Consider the following 18,181-nt stretch of genomic DNA (forward strand, 5'->3'; position numbering starts at 1 on the left):
CTTCCTGAGTGTGTGGTTCGTGCCTTGGCCCCTATGGAGGCTGGTGTCCCACAGGACAAAGACTCTCTGGTAGAAGGGAAACCCACCAAAGCTTTAAGGAAAGCCTAGAAAACATTGCCAGCGGCCCTGCAGCCACAAACCGGCCGTCCTGCGCTCGCGGGCCCCAACCGTGCTCCGCAGAGCCCCCCGAGGAATTCCCACTGAAGGATCCAGTTAACACGCAGCAGATTGAGAAAACGAGAGGTTACAACAAACCGGAGGTTGCCGAAACGTTGTGACTCTGCTTGTACAGTCACGGCTGCGGGACCCATCCTGGGCTGGGGACACGCTCGTCGGTGGTCCGGACACCCCCAGCGTGGGGCAGGGGGGGCGGGCGGGAGGGGACAGCGCCGCTGGGGCTTTGCAGAGGAGAAGCAAACTGTTCGGTTTGGTAGAAACCGCTGGTCTGCGTGCTGTGCTACCGGCTGCGGTTGCCTGGGTTCCACACGAGCTGCTCCGCGAGCCGACACCGGGGCAGAGGCACCGGGACGAGGAGCCCGTGGGACACAGACCTGGTGAGACCGTGTGGTTACACGAACGCTGCATCTGCACAGAGGGCTTTGCCCTCGGCACCGTCACGAGGTGGCATACAGCTCCGTTTCCCTTACATTTTGAAGTGTGCTTCCTCAATACAAACACGTGCAGACGTTTAATTCCTCTGAAGTTCAGCAAAAGCCTCTGGTCCAGGGGGACAGAGCCAGGGAAGTGCGGGGGCTTCCAGACGTGTGCCCGGGGGGATCAGGGACATGCTGCTGGAGCTCCCAGCTCCCCTGGTAAGGTGATGGGCAGGGAGAAGTTCACCCCAAAGCTAAACCTGGAGAATACGATCTCTGCCACGCTTGCTTTGCTACCATCTGCTCTGCTCCATAGTTTGGAGGGCATGCGAGGCAGTGAACATGCGGGGACACCTGCACGGAGCCCCCTGCTCGCCCCAGGGGTTGCCAGTCTGTGTCTGCCTGTCCTGGTCGCCTCCTGACACCCACCGAGGACTTGGCTCTGCAAGGGACCCCGAAAAACCCCCTTGGCCTGGTGGCTTTGCAGCCGGTTGGGCTCGGGGTGGGATGGGGGAGCCGCACGGTTGTTTCGGCTGTGGAGCCGCACCAAGCTCTCCGTGACTGCCCCGCTGGCAGCAGAACCTTTCAGCCCATCATCCACTTTGTGATTAAGTAAACAAGAAGCCGTTATATCTTTTAAAGGGGATTTCATTTCAGCACAATGATAAATGACCAGCATACCAGGCAGAGAGAGAAAGAGGTTCTTAAAAGTCACCCCTTGAGTTGTTTATGGATCATGTTCAGACGATTCCTGAAAGCCTCCCAGCTGAAAGATCAGATCTCACTTTATTTTCCAGCCTCAGCCAGCCTGTGAGATAAGTATTTGGGTTGTGCCACGGCGTTGCATGTAATCAGAACCGTTTTTCCCTTCCGCTTTTCAGCAGCGATAACCAGTAACCCTTTCGTGAGCCTCAGCTTGTGAATTCAGAACCAATTCATCCTCGTTCCCCCGCGCGGCAGCTCAGCCCCGGTCCCGCGGGGGCTCGGGGGGCGCTGGGGGTTTGTACCCGGAGCTCCGTTCACCAGCGGGATCCCCGGTGGTAACTCACGGCAGTATTAGCACAACTATTTCCAAACTAAGCTGCCTATAATAAATCAACACAAACCCCACAAGCTTCTTTCTGCTGTAGCCTTTTCCAGTCTGTCTTCCTTTTTCACAGCAAAATGGGAAGAGAAAGGAGAAGGGCAAAGGAAAGTTTAAAACGCAGCATTTTTCGGTATGCGCGATTTGAAAATTAAATCGGGTTAGAAAAAATAGGAGGAAAATATTTTAAAAAATAACATTTCTTTTTATTTTTAATCAGCTCCCGAGCTGTGCTTGTTCCCATCCCAGAGAGCTGGTTCATCTATGAATTTAGACACATTTTGCCTCTGACCGACGTGATTTGCATGCCGAGCTCAACAGCCCAAGCCAGAGGTTTCCCCAGACAAGCTGATGCCACCTCAACTCAATGCACGTGAACACTCTCTTTCAGCCCAAATAAAACCTGTCGTGGTGTTCTCTCCATGGCATCGCTGTAAAATACGCTTCTTTGGACAAATAAATAAACACAGGGGTTTGCTGAACAAGCGTTGTTTGCTTCGTTCGTCAAAACTGGAGTCAAATCCCAACCGGCCAAAATGTTGGGAAGCAAGAACCTCTCCCCAGTGACCCGGCTGGGGGGTAATTCATCCCATGTAATGGGAAACAAAGGGCAAGGAATAATCTGTTGAACAGCTCGCAGTCGTGGGTTCGGAACTGTTTAATTTTGATCTCATTTGCTGGGATTTAGGAGCTAAGGCAGACAAATTTCGCCAAACACAGGCTGGCTGTATGATGTTCTTATCCTCTCTGTGTAATATAAATCTGTGTTTTTCATCAGCCGCAGTCAAGCTAAATGTGTGCACACATACTCCTCAAACAGTAATTTACTAGCTTTCTGCCCCCATGGAGATAGAGGCAATGTATATACTTTTTAGCCCATGTTTATGTTAAAGTGATTTCTCACTCAGAAGAAATCTCAGCTTTGATGAAAGGAAATCGAGTAGGATAGTGAGACAGGTTACCCCTAGCACTATTATTTGGATTACATTGTCTGAGAACATTCAAAAGGATATTTTTTATATATTTACAGATTTTATTAAGTCAATAGTGTTCACAAAGAGAGATGTTAGGCATAACATTAAAAAAAACCCTCTATTAAAATTACAGGAATACCAGCTGTATTTAACCAGTCACCATAAATAAAACGTGAGAGAAGAGCAAGATGGCTGGCGGTGCCTTTCTCCTCTTCAATAAAGCAAAGTAGCTCCATACCACACTGAAAGTGCTCCGAGTACAAGTCCAGTCTTGTTCTGAAGTCTTGGAAATCTATTTTTCCTTCATTTAATTGACAAAATCTGTAGATCATACAAAGAAGGCAGTCCCTGCCAAAAAATCAGACATCACTAGTTTTTAATAATACAATGGGAATAACCTCTTAGAACATATGTAATTATGGTGATGAGTCACTCTGACAGCATCACGGAACCACATTCACTGGGATTTTGACAAGGAAGAGGCCACATACAATTCAAAATTATTTGATTTCAGGCTCATTTTGTCAATGGAGCCGAGGCCGTTTGGCACATCTGATGGACGCGGCATCTGTCACCGTCCTGTCCGGCACACGGGATGGACAACGGCCCGTTAAAAATGGAAAGAGGAGGATGCATCAATAGCAGATGAAAAGCTTGTGAGTCACACAGCAACAAAAATTGTATTAGAGTAAAAATCTGACTCGTATGTTATCAGACACACAAGTAAACAACCCCGGCTACAGAGATACTGCAAGATGAACATGAACCGCCAGCCCCAGCCATGGAGCTTTGGTCAGGAAAAGCCTGCGAGGAGCATTTATTTATGAATTTATTCCAGTTTGAATGCAACTCCCAGACATTATCAGCGTGATCTTTTCTTAAGATGGAAAATAGGGGGTTGTGGCCCGCTCGGGCTCACCGCGGGCGAGGCCGGGCCGTCGTGCCGAGACCTCCCCGGTGAAGCTTTAACGTGGGAACAACAATTAACTCGGGCGCATTTGCAATAGGAATTCTCCACGACGTAACCTCATCTCTGAAGCGAGCGATTTCTGCTCTTTCACAGAAAGAGGCAGCAATTGTCTGGATGCACTCCAAGGTATCTTGCTAACAATAAAAAGAGTGTTTTCTTAAGGAAAAGGAAGAAAGAGTGGGGGAGAACAGAGCAAGTATTACTCAACTATTTAGTCTAAAAATGTGAAAATCAAAAGGATCTTCTGACAGATTGATATCAACCCTAATAGAAAACACACTTGTCCTGGGAAAACTCTTCAACATGAGCCTCGAGTCTGATAGCTTAAACAATTATCTGCAATTTGGAATTAATTTTTCATGCCCACATCAATGTGTATTTTTTGAATGCCCAAGGCACAGATAATGCTATTAAGAGAAAAAATGGAAATTGTAGGCTTAACCAAAACAGACTGAAAATTGAAGAGTGCCATCTTACAAAACATCGCACAAGCCTTGACTCATTAGGGCTTCATTGTACGCCCGGGACTATGCACTACCTAAAAGCGAAATGCTGAAAATCATTAAAAGAACAAAACCTCAGCATCTCTGTTATTGTTCTGGGTTGAGAAAAGCATTAGCAGAACTAGAAGGAAATTGAACAAGCTCTGAATGCTCTGCTGCTAATGAGCGCTTAGAGACGATGGGCGAGAGCTCCGTTTGGGGGATGATTCCCCGACGTGCTGGGCAGTTCCACCCCAGCCCGATCTCTGGTATGAATTAACACGATTTCAGTGGAGCTTTGTTAATCCCCCCAAGGTGAGAATCTTTCCAATGGCTGTTAAAATCCGGCACTAACATGAACATAGGCTTTGTCTTTAGACATATAATTTGACTTAGGTTTCCGCACTGTCCACACAATTCTCTACATGCATAGAAAAACGCCAGTGTTGTAAATTCTAATTTTAAAAAGTCACAGCTGGTAACCCAGGGGAAAAAAAACCAGGGCCCGATGATTCTAATTGTGTGTCTGGAACAACCAGCGCTCACGGACAATGGCGGCGCCGGGGCCAGCGCCTGCTCGCTGCGGCCTTCGCCGCTTGGAACGGGCCGGCGGTGCCCAGGGTGGGAACATGGCCCGGATCACACGCTGCGAACGGGCCGGGGGGACCGGGGAACTGGGGGAACCGGGGAACCGGGGGACCGGGGAAACTGGGGCACCGGGGCGGTGGGCCAGACCGGCCCCATCGTTGCCATGGCGACCGGGGGGGGTCTACACATGGTTGTCAGGGCAACCTGACGCGCCTGCGCCGCCGGACGATTGCTTAGCGGAAGTGCGTAATCCCGCCGACCCGCACGCCGGAAGCGTTTGTGCCGCCGCTTCCTGGCTGGTGCGGCGTGTGTGGCGGAGCGGCCTCCCGGTTCTCCCGGTGTTCTCCGTTTTCCCGGTTCTCCTCGGCCCGGCCCCGCTCGGCACGATGGTGAAGCCGCGCTACAAAGGCCGTAGCACCATCAACCCCTCCCGCGCCAGCACCAATCCCGGTTCGTGCGGGGGTCGCGGGCCTGCTCTGACCGGGCCGAGCTGAGCAGTACCGGGCCCGCCCTGACTCTGTCTTGTCTCCGCAGATCGCGTGGGGGGCGCGGGAGGAAACAACATGCGGGACCGAGCCACCATCCGGCGCCTCAACATGTACCGGCAGAAGGAGCGGCGGTGAGCGCGGGGCGCAGGCGGCTCCGTGTGCCCGGTTTCCCTTCGGGGCCGCGCAGGGAGCGAGTTTCTGGGCACAGACCGGCAGCCTGGCCTCTGGTGCCGGTGTGTTCAGCCCCTTTCGCCGCAGGGCAGCCCCGGGAGCCACCGCGGGGCTCCCGCTCCAGGGGATGGGGCTCCGGGGGTCCCTGGGTGGTGTGGAGGTTCCTGCGTCTGGGCAGGAACAACCCCAGGTTCCAGTATAGGTTGGAAAATTACATATTAGAGAGCAGTGTAGAGGAAAGGGACCTGGGGGTCCTGGTGGACAACAGGATGACCATGAGCCAGCACTGGGCCCTTGTGGCCAGGAAGCCAATGGGACCTGGGGTGGGTTAGAAGGGGGTGGTCAGTAGGTCAGAGAGGTTCTCCTGCCCCTCTGCTCTGCCCTGGGGAGACCACACCTGGAATATTGTGTCCAGTTGTGGCCCCTCAGTTCCAGCAGGACAGGGAACTGCTGGAGAGAGTCCAGCGCAGGGCAACGAAGATGATTAAGGGAGTGGAGCACCTCCCTTATGAAGAAAGGCTGCGGGAGCTGGGGCTCTTTAGTTTGGAGAAGAGGAGACTAAGGGGGAACCTCATTAATGTTTATAAATATATAAAGGGTGAGTGCCATGAGGATGGAGCCAGGCTCTTCTCGGTGGCAAACGATGATAGGACAAGGGGTAATGGGATCAAGCTGGAACACAAGAGGTTCCGCTTAAATTTGAGAAAAAACTTCTTCTCAGTAAGGGTGACAGAACACTGGCCCAGGCTGCCCAGGGGGGTTGTGGAGTCTCCTTCTCTGCAGACATTCCAACCCGCCTGGACATGTTCCTGTGCGACCTCACCTGGGCGTTCCTGCTCCAGCAGGGGGATTGGACTGGATGATCTTTTGAGGTCCCTTCCAGTCCCAAACATACTGTGATACTGTGAGGTGGGGCTGGGGTGGGGGCTCCTGGTGCGGTGAGCGGCAGCGCTGCTTCCAGAGGAAGGAGCCCTGGGGGTCTCTGGGCGGTGTGGAGGGGCTGCTGGTCCGGTGAACGGCAGCGCTGGGGGTGGGTGCTCTGCGGGCACTGACTCGGTTGCTTGTTTCTCCCATAGGAACAAACACGGCAAAGTGATTAAGCCTCTGCAGTACCAGTCGACGGTGGCACCGGGCACAGTGGCAAGAGTGGAACCAAATATTAAATGGTTTGGTGAGTTTTGGGGTTTTTCCCCCTCAACTTTCCGACTCTGCAGACGTAAAAACTGTTGGATGTTGTGTGTTCGCTTCCTGAATTGTGGTCGCGGTTCTGTGTGGGACAGAATAGTTTAAAAATCTTCTTTAAGTGGTGGGAAGGAAAGGGGTTGACTTGTTTATGCCAGTTTGGGGGCTGTCTTAAGTCAAATCCTATTATTTTGTCACTGTTTTATTCCAGATAGAATATTAATATTTTATTAGTGTAGCTGGGGTCTCTGAAGCCATTAAGCTGAGGAGTGATAAGGTGCAATATTTGTTTTGACACACAGGAAATACTCGTGTGATCAAGCAATCATCCCTGCAGAAATTTCAAGAAGAGATGGAAACAGTCATGAAAGATCCTTACAAAGTGGTCATGAAGCAGAGAAAGTTGCCAATGTCCCTTTTCTATGATCGGATTAAACCTCACGTGAGTGCTGCGGTGGTTTTTATCTTGAATGGGCAATTCTTGTGCACGCAACCTTTCATTTTTTGTACACCTAGTTTTAGTTATTACCAAGTTTCTTTCCTGGTATTTGAACTATTATTTTGGGTCCTTGCTAGCTATTTTTTCACATGGAAGCTTTCCAGGTTTATGTCGTAAAAATATTACCTAAATTAAGGAGAAAGTTATAAGAAACTAAAATGTGCATTACAAAAACAAATAACTTCTTTCAGCAATGAATTGGATGCAGTTCCAGGAAAAGCTGGCATTCATTACAGGCTTTAAAGTCTACAGTCTTGATTGTAATTACCCCTGACAAAAATCTGCGAATTTGTCAAGAATGGTGCACTTGTTAGAAAAATAAGAAATGATCAAAGATAGCAGCTAAATTTTCATCATTGTACCTTTAATTACATTTGACATAATTTACGCTGAGGGAACTGGAGCGTAGTTCTCTGGCAAGTGCAATGTGTTTTGTTGCTTGTTAAATATCCACTGTTATGTTTCTCAAAGATTAAGCTGGAAAGCTCAAACATTGTTAGGAAAGGGCCTGTAACTCTTGTCACAGGTTGCAAGGTTGTGAGGAGCTAAGGTCTCGTTCACTATGTCATGAGAGATGGGGAAAAAACAGCACTTGTGGGTTTTTTTTACCAACCTGTTTTTCCTTAGACCTCCAGGGTTCACATTCTTGACACAGAAACATTTGAAACGACGTTTGGCCCCAAAGCGCAGAGGAAAAGGCCAAATCTCTCTGCCAGCGACGTGCAGTCCCTGGTGGAAAACGCCGAAGCCTCCTCGGGATCGTACGATCAGGGCAAGGACCGAGACCTGGTGACGGAAGACACTGGTGTAAGGTAAACAGAAAGGAAGTTATCCATTGTTTAAATTCAGAAAAGCCACCTTTATTTTCAAATAAGCACTTAGTACATCCATTGATGCTGTTACTGTACGAGGAGTAAGGAAATTGAAAGTAGCTGAATTTGGAAATTCTAATCCTGTTTTGTCCCTGTGTATTTAACCCAACTTGCTTCTGTGGGACCCTTCTGTCTTTATTCCTAATTCATTTTCTATTGCGTGTCAGAATATTTCCAAGCTCACATTTTGGGTTGGGTGGGGAAATGAGCAGTGGGCAGATGGGGGAATCGTGTGTTTGGTGGGTTCTTTCTGCAGCTGGGCAATCAGGACAGGGGGAGGGGAGCAGAATCCTGGCTGGCTGTCGCTTGGGCCTCCTCTCCTTTAGAGAAGACAACGCCGTAACCTGTTATTGTGGGTGCTGATGTCTCTGTAATCCACTTCCAGGGATGAAGCACAAGAGGAAATATTTAAGAAGGGGCAGTCCAAGAGAATCTGGGGTGAGCTCTACAAGGTGAGCAGCAGAGTCAGGTCTGTCTCCCAGCCTTTGTGAAGTCAGGTGCTTCAGCACAGCATTTGGAAATCCTGTACGGTAATACTCAGAAAAGCTCTGAAAACCGTTTATTGCTCCGTTGGGGAGCTTTGATACAATTGAATTTGCTGTAAAGTTTCTTGGAAACATTCAATGACTTTCTTCAGGCAGAGATGTCCTGAGTTTGTCACTCCCTCTCCTTTCCCGTCAACCTCGTTGAATGGACTGACTAGGAACCGCGCAGCCTTTTCCTGGTACTGACCTGGAACGTAAACGGGAACTGAGAACAGTCACTGTAGAGGGAGCAGAGATTAATGTTCAGATTTCTGCCTGATTCAGCTCAGTTCTTCAGCTCTTATCCACTGGAACAAACATCCATCTATGGTCTAGGGATGGACTGGCAGAGTGAGGGTGTTGGCTTCACCACAAATAAACCAACCAGTCAGAGAGTCTTTGGTTTCTTTAGGCTAAAAAGGGTTGTCTTTGGGAGGTGCTGCGCCTCAGTTCCCTGTGAGTCACCTTGCCTGCTAGAAAAATGGAAACTGAAAAGGAATGAGGGTTGTAAGAACAGTTTCTGTGCTCCCCATGACTGTTAGGTATGCACTTGCGTGAGCTTTTGCTCAAGCTACATTTCTGAATGTAGCTTGAAACCTTTTCACTTGGATTTTAAAGCACTGGGAACAATAGAGCAAAACAGATTTCAGTAAGATGCTGCCAAAAGTGCAGGAACTAGCTGTGAAACAAGTGCACGAAATGACAGCTCCCTGCTGTAGCTGCTTCGCGGGTTAACAGCAGGTTCCTGCCTGGTGTGCGTTTCATATTGATCCAGAAAACACACTTTATGTCGTGATCCTTTATGAAAAGGCAGAATTGAATTGCTGCAGGATGGATAGCGAGCATTGTTTTTGTCTACTGAAGCAGTGGATTTTCCCATTTGGGTGCAGCATTTCCTGAGCGCTACGAGCAATTCCTGGTGCACACGAACAGATCAGAGCTGCTCAGCAATCCAGCCTGACTCGGGGGGGTTTCGGGAAGGGAGGGTGTGGAGGGTCAGTGCATGTTGCTCTGAGCTTCTCTAGTCCGTGGGGATCTAACAGTTGTTTGTGGAGGATACGAGGTTTTTAAATTAGTGATGTAGTTTAGGAAATTACTGGTTTTCATTTTGAAGGTATAGATGTCTTGCTTTCTGTAAAATCCTTTCCTTCTGCATGTTTGTTTTTTAGGTGATAGACTCATCAGATGTTGTTGTTCAAGTTCTTGACGCCAGGGATCCCATGGGCACTCGCTCCCCTCATGTGGAATCTTACCTTAAAAAGGAGAAACACTGGAAACATCTCATTTTTGTCCTGAACAAGTGTGATCTTGTTCCTACCTGGGCTACTGTAAGCACAGTCCTGCCTGTTATTCCTCGGGCCTTCTTTGTTCCTTTTGTAGCCTCTGCTTTAATTCTGTTGCCAGTCCTCATGCTGTCTCAAAGGGCGTAACGTAACCGGAGCAATGGGAGCGCTCTGCTTGCCTGCTGTAAAAGTAACAATTACAATGTAAATCTGTCCAAGTTTGGCTGAGTTGGGCAACACTCGCCAGCCACAAATTCTCTACTTCCTCTGTCTGGATTAACAGTTCAGCTGATGTCTCCAGAGTATGCTAAATGTTAGTCCGCTTAAGATCCATATCCACCACAGCTGGTTTGCTTTAAATTGCTAAACTAATTAGCTTTAGCTAGCAGTGAAGGCGTTTTTGGGAAATTGTTTGTCTCTTATAAAAACAATGCTCAGTGCTTTTAGCGTTGGGTTGGTGAAATGCTTCAAAGGTTGTTACATAGCAATTTTCATAGATGGTTACATCCGTGACCAAAGTGAAGACGCTGTGTACTTGTGCTCGGAAGCAGATTGTTTTGGCGCCTCTGCAGCGCAGGATCGCTCACCACGTCCTGTTTTCCTCCACAGAAGCGCTGGGTTGCTGTCCTCTCCCAGGAGTACCCGACACTTGCTTTTCACGCCAGCCTCACGAACCCTTTTGGCAAAGGTGCTTTCATACAGCTCCTAAGGCAGTTTGGAAAGGTACAGAACAATTTGGGGGGGTTGTGGTGTTGTTTGTTGGGGAGTGTTTAGCATGGAGTGCTATATTTTGTTAGTGTTTGGGGCTCGCTGTGCTTTCCTATGGCGGTTCCATTAGCAAAGGACTCCTCACTAAAGTTCCCTTCCTTGGAGAGAAAATGTTCCTTCAAATATCTTCAAAATGTTTGTCAGACTGAGGAGATCCAGAAGAAGTGGGTCTGACCATCCGCCTTTCTCTGTGTGGTGTTGAAAAGATGTGTTGTTTCTTAACAGTTACATTCTGACAAGAAACAGATCAGCGTGGGTTTCATCGGTTACCCGAACGTTGGCAAAAGCTCCGTGATCAATACGTTACGGTCTAAGAAGGTCTGCAATGTGGCCCCTATTGCAGGTGAAACAAAGGTAGGAAGAGATCCCTACGTTAAAGATAAAAATTAGCTATGTGAGTGTATGGTCAAAGGCAGAACCCATGTAAAACGAGCTCAGTGACATTCCCAAGCACTTGTACTGTGCAGGCGCTGGGACCTGTGCTCTGCTGCTGGGAGCTGAACGCTCAGCTGCCCTGGCTCAGTGTCTGTGCTTTCCCAAATCCAATGATCGGGTATATTTGTGCTCTCAGGCTCTGCTCGTGCTGGTTTTCTAACGCTGTTCTTCAAGAACGTGACGGTAAATGTGAAGACAAAGTTACAGGAATCTTCTTTTTTAGCTTGTATATTTTACTTCTAAATATCACTAAAGAATGGTGGAAGAGGAAAACCAGAGAATATCAGAGTTTGTCATAATGGTAATTTCCTCACCTTGGTCCCGTGAGTTAGTAGTTTGATGGAAAGCCGTAGGGATGGCATTGGCTGACACAGAAGGAGCAAGGTGCAGTACATCTTGGCTGGCTCACAAAAATGCCAAGTTATGTTGTGTTTCTGTGCGTTAATACCAACTTCCTAAGGTAATTCCTGTGTATTAGAACCGTGCACATGAAGAGCAGACCCGAGGGCTGCGTGGGAGGAGGTGACACAGGGAACTCTGGATCTCTTTCAGGTGTGGCAATACATCACCTTGATGCGGCGGATTTTTCTCATTGACTGCCCAGGTGTAGTTTATCCATCTGGAGACTCAGAGACAGACATTGTGCTGAAGGGAGTGGTACGTAGCTGCACTAAACGCGGGAAAATATTTGCTGTTGTCAGTGTGGCGGGTTCAAAGGAATGAACGCACACTTTGCAAAGACTTGATACTCTACTGTTCATTTTCAGGTTCAAGTTGAGAAGATTAAGAGCCCTGAAGATCACATTAGTGCTGTGCTGGAAAGAGCCAAGCCAGAGTACATCAGGAAGACATACAAAATTGATTCATGGAGTGATACTGAAGACTTCCTTGAGAAACTTGCTGCTAGGACTGGGAAACTGCTCAAGGTGTGACAACTTTCTGCATTTGCAGGCTCGAAGAGCCTGTGGCCTGTTATGAACGTGGGAAATGTGACTGTTTCTGTTGCTTACGGGTAACAGAAAGGTGGTGTGTCCTGCAAACGTGGACATAAATTCTTATTGGGTTCTTTCAGGGTGGTGAACCTGACACACAAACTGTGAGCAAGATGGTTCTCAATGACTGGCAGAGAGGCAGAATTCCATTCTTTGTGAAGCCACCGAATGCAGAAACAGGTCCCCAGGTAAGAATGTGGTGCTCATGCCTCTTCTCATGTATTATTCAGTTTTCCTAATAGTATTCGCTGTTGTTTTTTTCCTGGAGTGCCATGTAACTTTGGCAGTGTACATCTTGGGTGCTGCCCAAGTCTGGTGATTCAGGTGCACTCGGATTTGGTGAGGATTAGGTAGCAATGTTCTTCGCGGAGATGTCTGAGCCATTTTACAAGCATCTCATCTTATGTTTTTTCCAGAGATAAAATGGAGATCGCTCTCAGAGGTGCTGGGGCAGACTTTGTGGTTAATGTATCCATTGCACTCTTTATTGTAGCCTACTGCGTTGGAAGTAGCTGTGACATCAAGCCAAGATAATAATGAGGAGAAAACCCCAGAGTCAGTAGCAGCAAGTGTGGAGCCAGCAGAACAGAAGAATAATACAAACACCGAAATGAGGCAACTCATGTCACACGTTCGGCAGAACTTTGGGAAGATTAATGTGGCACCTGAGTTCTCAGAAGAAGACCTGGTTCCTGTGGATGTGCCAGGCTTTGACGAAACGGACAGTGATTCTGCTGGAGAGGAGGAGCAGGAAGAGGAGAAAGAGGAAAATGAGCCACATCAGGATTCAGTGGCGGAGGAGTCGGAGTTGGCGGTGCCAGGTGCCAGGGAGAGCTCTAAGACAGTTCTTAAGGCTTTGGAGGAGAAGATTGCAAAATACAAAAAATTTCTGGATAAAGCCAAAGCCAAGAGATTCTCGGCAATAAGGTATCTGAACCTGTTCGGTGGCTCGGGTATCCCACAGCAGGGAAACTGGGTTAATGTGGCTCTGCTGCCATTTCCCTCCATCCCTGGCTTGTGTGACTAGTTCCTCTGTGTTGCCACACACGAGTTGCCACGGCTTACCTACTTAAGCCATAGGTATTTGAACTTTGGTTAAGCAGCAGTTTGGTTTTGAAACATCATTCCAAGAAGTCCTATTTGCCATCATAATTGAAAATGTTTACAGTTTTGGAAAGCTGCTTCTTAAGCTTTGGGTTAGAAATCTGTCGACGTTCTGGGTAGCAATATCATAAAATCATCGAATCCCAGGTTGGAAGGGATCACAAGGATCACCTGGTCCAACCTTTCTTGACAAAAGCCTGGTCTAGACAAGCTGGCCCAGCACCCTTAAGTGTCCAGTGCTGGGGAATCAACCGCTTCCCTGGGGAGGTTGTTCCTGATATTACAACATTTTTGCTTATTTTGTAGAATCCCTAAGCAGCTGACTGAAAAAGTGTTTGCGAAATCCATGCAGAAGTGTGAGGAACCCAAGGAAACTGAAGTCGGAGGTAAAACAGGATTAGTAGATGTTCTTCATTTACATTTAGAAATCCTGTAAGCAACAGAAGAGAGTTAAGGGAATAAGCGTTCCTTAGCTCCTGATTGCAAGGGTTTTTTCCCCCCAGAGCTATTTAAATCTTTCTATAGCTCACCGAAGGGCTGCCTGATGGCCTTGCTGTAGCCTTTCTGTAGAACCCCTGTCTGTACAGTAAGTCACATCCCTCTCGTAGCAAATTAAGATAAAGATGTTGTGTTTCCAAAAGAATGGTGCTGAGGATGGGTTGCAGTCTGAGCAGCTTCCATCCCACACAGTGTAATGTTACACAGAGGGAGCGGAAGGGGTTTACAACATTATAAAAGCCCAGAGCTACTTCAGGCTGTAGGTTTTACTGTGGTGACGTCAAGAATCTGTGGTTTCGGTTTCCATAGTAAGTGTGATTAAACGCAAAATCGCATGGGAGAGCCCTATTCTGACAAGACTATGAAATTCTTCTGGACTTCGGGGCTTTGAGCAACTGGCTTCTCGAAAGCAGTTTATAGTAATAGCCAGTGATTCTCTGGTAAGAAACTTATGGGTTTGTTTGGTAGAAGCTGTTAAAATACGACCAAAGGAATGCTTTGCTGAAGTAGATAGGATGGTCAACCCAGTGTTAAGTTTGGCACGCTGTTTTGGGAGATGCCTGAGTATGTGATCTCTGCTGTTCGCAGGCAGCACAGAGAAGAAAAGAAAAAGGAAAGCAGAAGAGGAAGATGATGATGATGATGATGACCACTCGGGTAAACAGCCGTGCAAGAAGCTTACATCCAAAGAAGTGAGTGTGGTTCTTGGGCAATGGGACAGTTTGGAACTAGGTGGGCAGCGGGTGGATTCCATATTGATGTCCATATACACACATCAGTAACGTTTTGTTTCAAATTATTTTACTTAAAGCGTGCGGAATGCAAAGTGAACAACATGAAATAACGCAAACAAATTCAGGCTGTGGATACTGAGGATTTACTAATGCGTTTTGTGTGTATTTGCAGAGAAGACGAGCTGAGAGGCAGCAGCGCTCCAAGAAAGTCGGAGTCCGGTATTATGAAACTCACAACGTGAAAAATAAGAATAAGAACAAGAAAAAAACTGGCTTGGAGGGACAGAGATCAAAGCACAAAAAATACAAACACAGGCAGTAACTGCTTATTCTATTAAATTTTACATAAAACAGCTCTAGTATGCAGTGGCTTTTTTTAATATAAAACTTGCAGTTCCCATTCAAAGCCTGGTTTGACTTGTCTTGTTCCCAGGAGTAGCATCTCCCTCTTTGTTTCTGCATCATCTGAAAGTCCTTTATGCAACTGGAGATGATGGTATTTCCACATCGCCATCTCAGGCCAGGAACACTGCACTGGCAGAACATATCCTGAAGTGCTCAGTGGTGGTAGTTTTGTTGGGGTTTTTTTTCTTCCTGGAAACTAGTTTTGTGAGTTTTTCATGTGCCTGCAGCCAGTTCTCTTTCTGCTTGCTGCATACAACCAGCTGGTCACACAGGTACCTCAAGTAACGATTTCAGTCACTTCCACTGAAAAGCTGATGCTTGGAATGGTGTCGCACCCTCATTTCTTGGGGAACAATCGTGTTGCCCATCCGAGGTGACCACCAACGGTTCTGACAGGGATTTGGATGTACGGTTCACACCTACTCAAGGAAATACCCTCCAAATACCTGTCTGAGATTACCTGCCATTCGATTCTCGGTGAAGGTGACTTGTGTTTCTAGTGGACACTTTATATATTGTTTCTGAATTTTCTGCATTTTCAAAGTAATAATGTTACAGAGATGCTTGCATATAAAAATATGTATTAGTTTATTGCTTTGAAGGTCATCTAGTGTATTACCACCAGGCCAGTCTCAGCTTCACTGCTAAAGGAGTTGAATGCAAAGGTGGCACTGAAAGATCGTGCAGTAATTAACAAAGCTCTTGAAGAGAAAAAGGATGAAAGAATACAATTACAGTTACCGGTAAGTGAAAATTCAAGATTGTTTTATGAAGACAAATGTTTGCCACTAATTGCAAACTTCTTGCTTTGCCAGCTCTTCTGAGCACTGCCTGGAGGACAACAAAAAACTACTTAGCTGGTGCAAGGATGCTTTCAAGTTGGGCCTGAAAAACAAATGAGACAGTAAGTCAAATTAGATTCAACCTACAAAATAAAACTGCATTGCTGTAAAGCGATAAATTAGATATTCAAAGCGAGGAGCTGAGGGATGCTGCAATACTTCACAAGAGAAGCAGGCTGGGGGTTTTTTCATGAGCTATTTGATTCCTTACTACATGTTTTATAAATTAGCTTTTCATTCTTGGCATGCACACTTGTTGCATTCTGAGAAGAAAAGCGCTGGCCTTGGTTCCATACGATGAAAGGCTCATTTTATAATGTAAAGCATTGAAGAGGAAATTAAATAAAAGCTGTTGAAACAGTGGTCTGAAATCTCTGATTTCAGGCTGGACTGTGTTAGCTAAATTGAGTATTTGGAACACAAACCAACTCTGGGACAAAAGTAGCTGGGAACAGTGAGTTTTTCAGTTCCTGAGACAACTTGACGGCCAATTAGTAGATTGATGGGGGAGTTCCCTGCGCTGGGGGAGCGCGCAGAGCACGAGGCTTCCAGGACTGGCTACAACAATTGGTCGTTTTCTGAACGAATTCTGCTCTCTCCTTGCCCAATGTGTACGGTCAAGATTCAATTAATCTGACCTGCTGTTGCCATCATCAGGTTTATTAGCGTTGACCAATCGCTGACTGAGCGAGGAAGCAGAGAAGGCAAAAGCACAATCTTCCCGAAGAAGGAAATTGTTTTTATATTGATCTAATTAAAAAAAATGAGAAGTCCTATTTTTTTACCTTCAGCTGCTGATTTATTTGTTTCAGGAGCTGAACCTCTTCGGTGTGTTTTTTCTCTTCTATCAGTCGCCTTTCGCTTTCACGTTTTTCGATAGCTTCACATTTCGCTTTCTGCTCATTCACTTGTCTTTGCAGTTCCCGCTTTTCCTCTTGTAGCTCTGCAATCTTGGAGAAGAGCACAGATCTCTCACGTTTTGCTTGTTAATGATTTTCAGTTAAGATGGGACGAAACTGTATCTTGTACAGTCTTTAAAGTGTTCCAGATGCAAAGCAGACGAGTTAGGAAGTGCAATCAAGGAAGACAGTAGGACAAGTATTTTGAGCTTTACTGCCATCCAGTGGAAATGGAAATAAGTGACTTAAGGATATTACATATAAAATGTTACATTAGGCTCTATCACCTGCAGAAAACTGCTTTATGGGTCTGACAGCCCAACTTACTGTTTTTTCCAAGTCAGCTTTGCCTTTCTCGGCGTGTAGAGCCTTCCGCATGCCGAACGCGACGCTGCTCTCGTACAGCGTCTGGTGAGCGTCGATTGTCATCCGGATTTCGTCCCTGACGCGGAGCAGCAACAGCCCTCGCTCTGCACAGTTGATTGTAGTTTCACGGATCAATTCATCTTCAAAGAAAAAGAGTACAACCACCTCGTTAGAGCAGCTATTGTACGTTTGTGTGGGAATGGGCTTCTTGTCTCTCACCTGTTCTCTGCACCACAAAAGGAACGTGGATTTACTAGAGGTAGTAATAGTTTTTTTTGTTACGTTACCGCTCTAGCATCAAGTTTTAGCAAATAAAAGTGGAGTGGGGGTACAGAATCTATGGTAACAGCAGTGATACTGAACAACAACCCCCAGCAGAGTGAAGATCCCCAGGAGCTGCCTCCTCAGCCAGGCCAGCATCAGCATTTGACCAGCACCACGAGTTCTCACACGGTGGTTTAAGTTAGTTAACTGTTGGATTAAGTACAACTAGGGGAATTTTAATCTTTGCATCTTTTACTATTATGATGTGTAGGCACTTGACGATCTGTCTGTATAAAAGCCGATGGCTCTGCTGGTGTCAGCAGCGGCACGGGCTGGTGCGGGGGCAGCCCCCGGTGCCCCGCACGGCCCTGGGCGGTGCTGAACGTCCCGCGGGCGCCGTGCCGGTGCGGTGCTGACCGAAGCACTGCGCGTAGAGCTCCCTGCGCACGGGGCAGATCCCGGTCTCCCGCGCCTGGCGCTGCCGCAGCCGCAGGTCCAGCAGCTCCTGCAGCTGCACCACGTCCACGCGGGTGCTGGGCGTGCTGGACACCTCCTGCACCCAGCGCTGCGTGTCCTCCTCCCACTCCCTGCAACGACAAGCACCGGCTGTCAACGGGCCGGCCCGGCCCAGCGCTGCCCGGTCCGCCCGGGCCCGGCCCCGCTCACCGCGGCGGCAGGATGGCGTTGAGCAGCTCCTGCGGCGGCTTCTCGGCGACGGCCGCTGTGCGGGACGGCGGCGGGACGGGCCCGGCGGCGGCGGGCGTTGGCGGGGTCCCCTTCAGCGGGTGGGCCTGCGGAGAGAGCGGAGCGCGGTGGGCGGTCTGGCCCCGCTCACCCCCGGGGAGCGCCGCCCCGTGCGGCGGCTGCCGGGCCCCGCTCACCCCCGGGGAGCGCCGCCCCGTGCGGCGGCTGCCGGGCCCCGCTCACCCCCGCGGAGCGCTTCTCCGTGCGGCGGGTGACGAGCACCGGCGGGTTGTAGCGCAGCAGCGAGTCCGGCGGCGGGATCATGGCGGCTGCGTCCCGGGTCGCTATGGAGACGGCGCCGTGAGGAGGGCGCGTGCGCAGGCCGGACACGCCTCTGCGCGGGTGCAGAACCGCCCGGGGGGCGGTGCCGGTCACACCCGTTCCGCCGGAAGTGCTTACGGGCGGCGGCGTGCGGGCCGG

General features: G+C 48.5%; 2 protein-coding genes across 2 annotated transcripts; one reads left to right on the top strand and one right to left on the bottom strand.

The window, feature by feature from the left end:
• The first annotated feature begins 4,913 nt into the window (after positions 1–4,913).
• Positions 4,914–14,594, top strand: GNL2 (G protein nucleolar 2). Its single transcript, XM_005509649.3, has 16 exons — positions 4,914–5,141; positions 5,226–5,310; positions 6,427–6,521; positions 6,835–6,974; positions 7,659–7,843; positions 8,289–8,355; positions 9,597–9,755; positions 10,320–10,433; positions 10,704–10,832; positions 11,466–11,570; positions 11,681–11,839; positions 11,986–12,093; positions 12,399–12,832; positions 13,316–13,395; positions 14,096–14,199; positions 14,414–14,594. The coding sequence occupies exons 1-16, from the start codon at positions 5,078–5,080 to the stop codon at positions 14,561–14,563; spliced, it is 2,178 nt and encodes a 725-aa protein (XP_005509706.2). The 5' UTR covers positions 4,914–5,077; the 3' UTR covers positions 14,564–14,594.
• DNALI1 (dynein axonemal light intermediate chain 1) lies at positions 14,287–18,157 on the bottom strand. Its single transcript, XM_065041460.1, has 6 exons — positions 17,945–18,157; positions 17,684–17,808; positions 17,435–17,604; positions 16,715–16,893; positions 16,274–16,438; positions 14,287–15,531 (listed from the first exon to the last, which is right to left on the bottom strand). The coding sequence occupies exons 1-6, from the start codon at positions 18,023–18,025 to the stop codon at positions 15,496–15,498; spliced, it is 756 nt and encodes a 251-aa protein (XP_064897532.1). The 5' UTR covers positions 18,026–18,157; the 3' UTR covers positions 14,287–15,495.
• Positions 18,158–18,181: the final 24 nt, after the last annotated feature.

This window comes from Columba livia, chromosome 26 (assembly GCF_036013475.1).
Source record: "Columba livia isolate bColLiv1 breed racing homer chromosome 26, bColLiv1.pat.W.v2, whole genome shotgun sequence".
NCBI lineage: Eukaryota > Metazoa > Chordata > Aves > Columbiformes > Columbidae > Columba > Columba livia.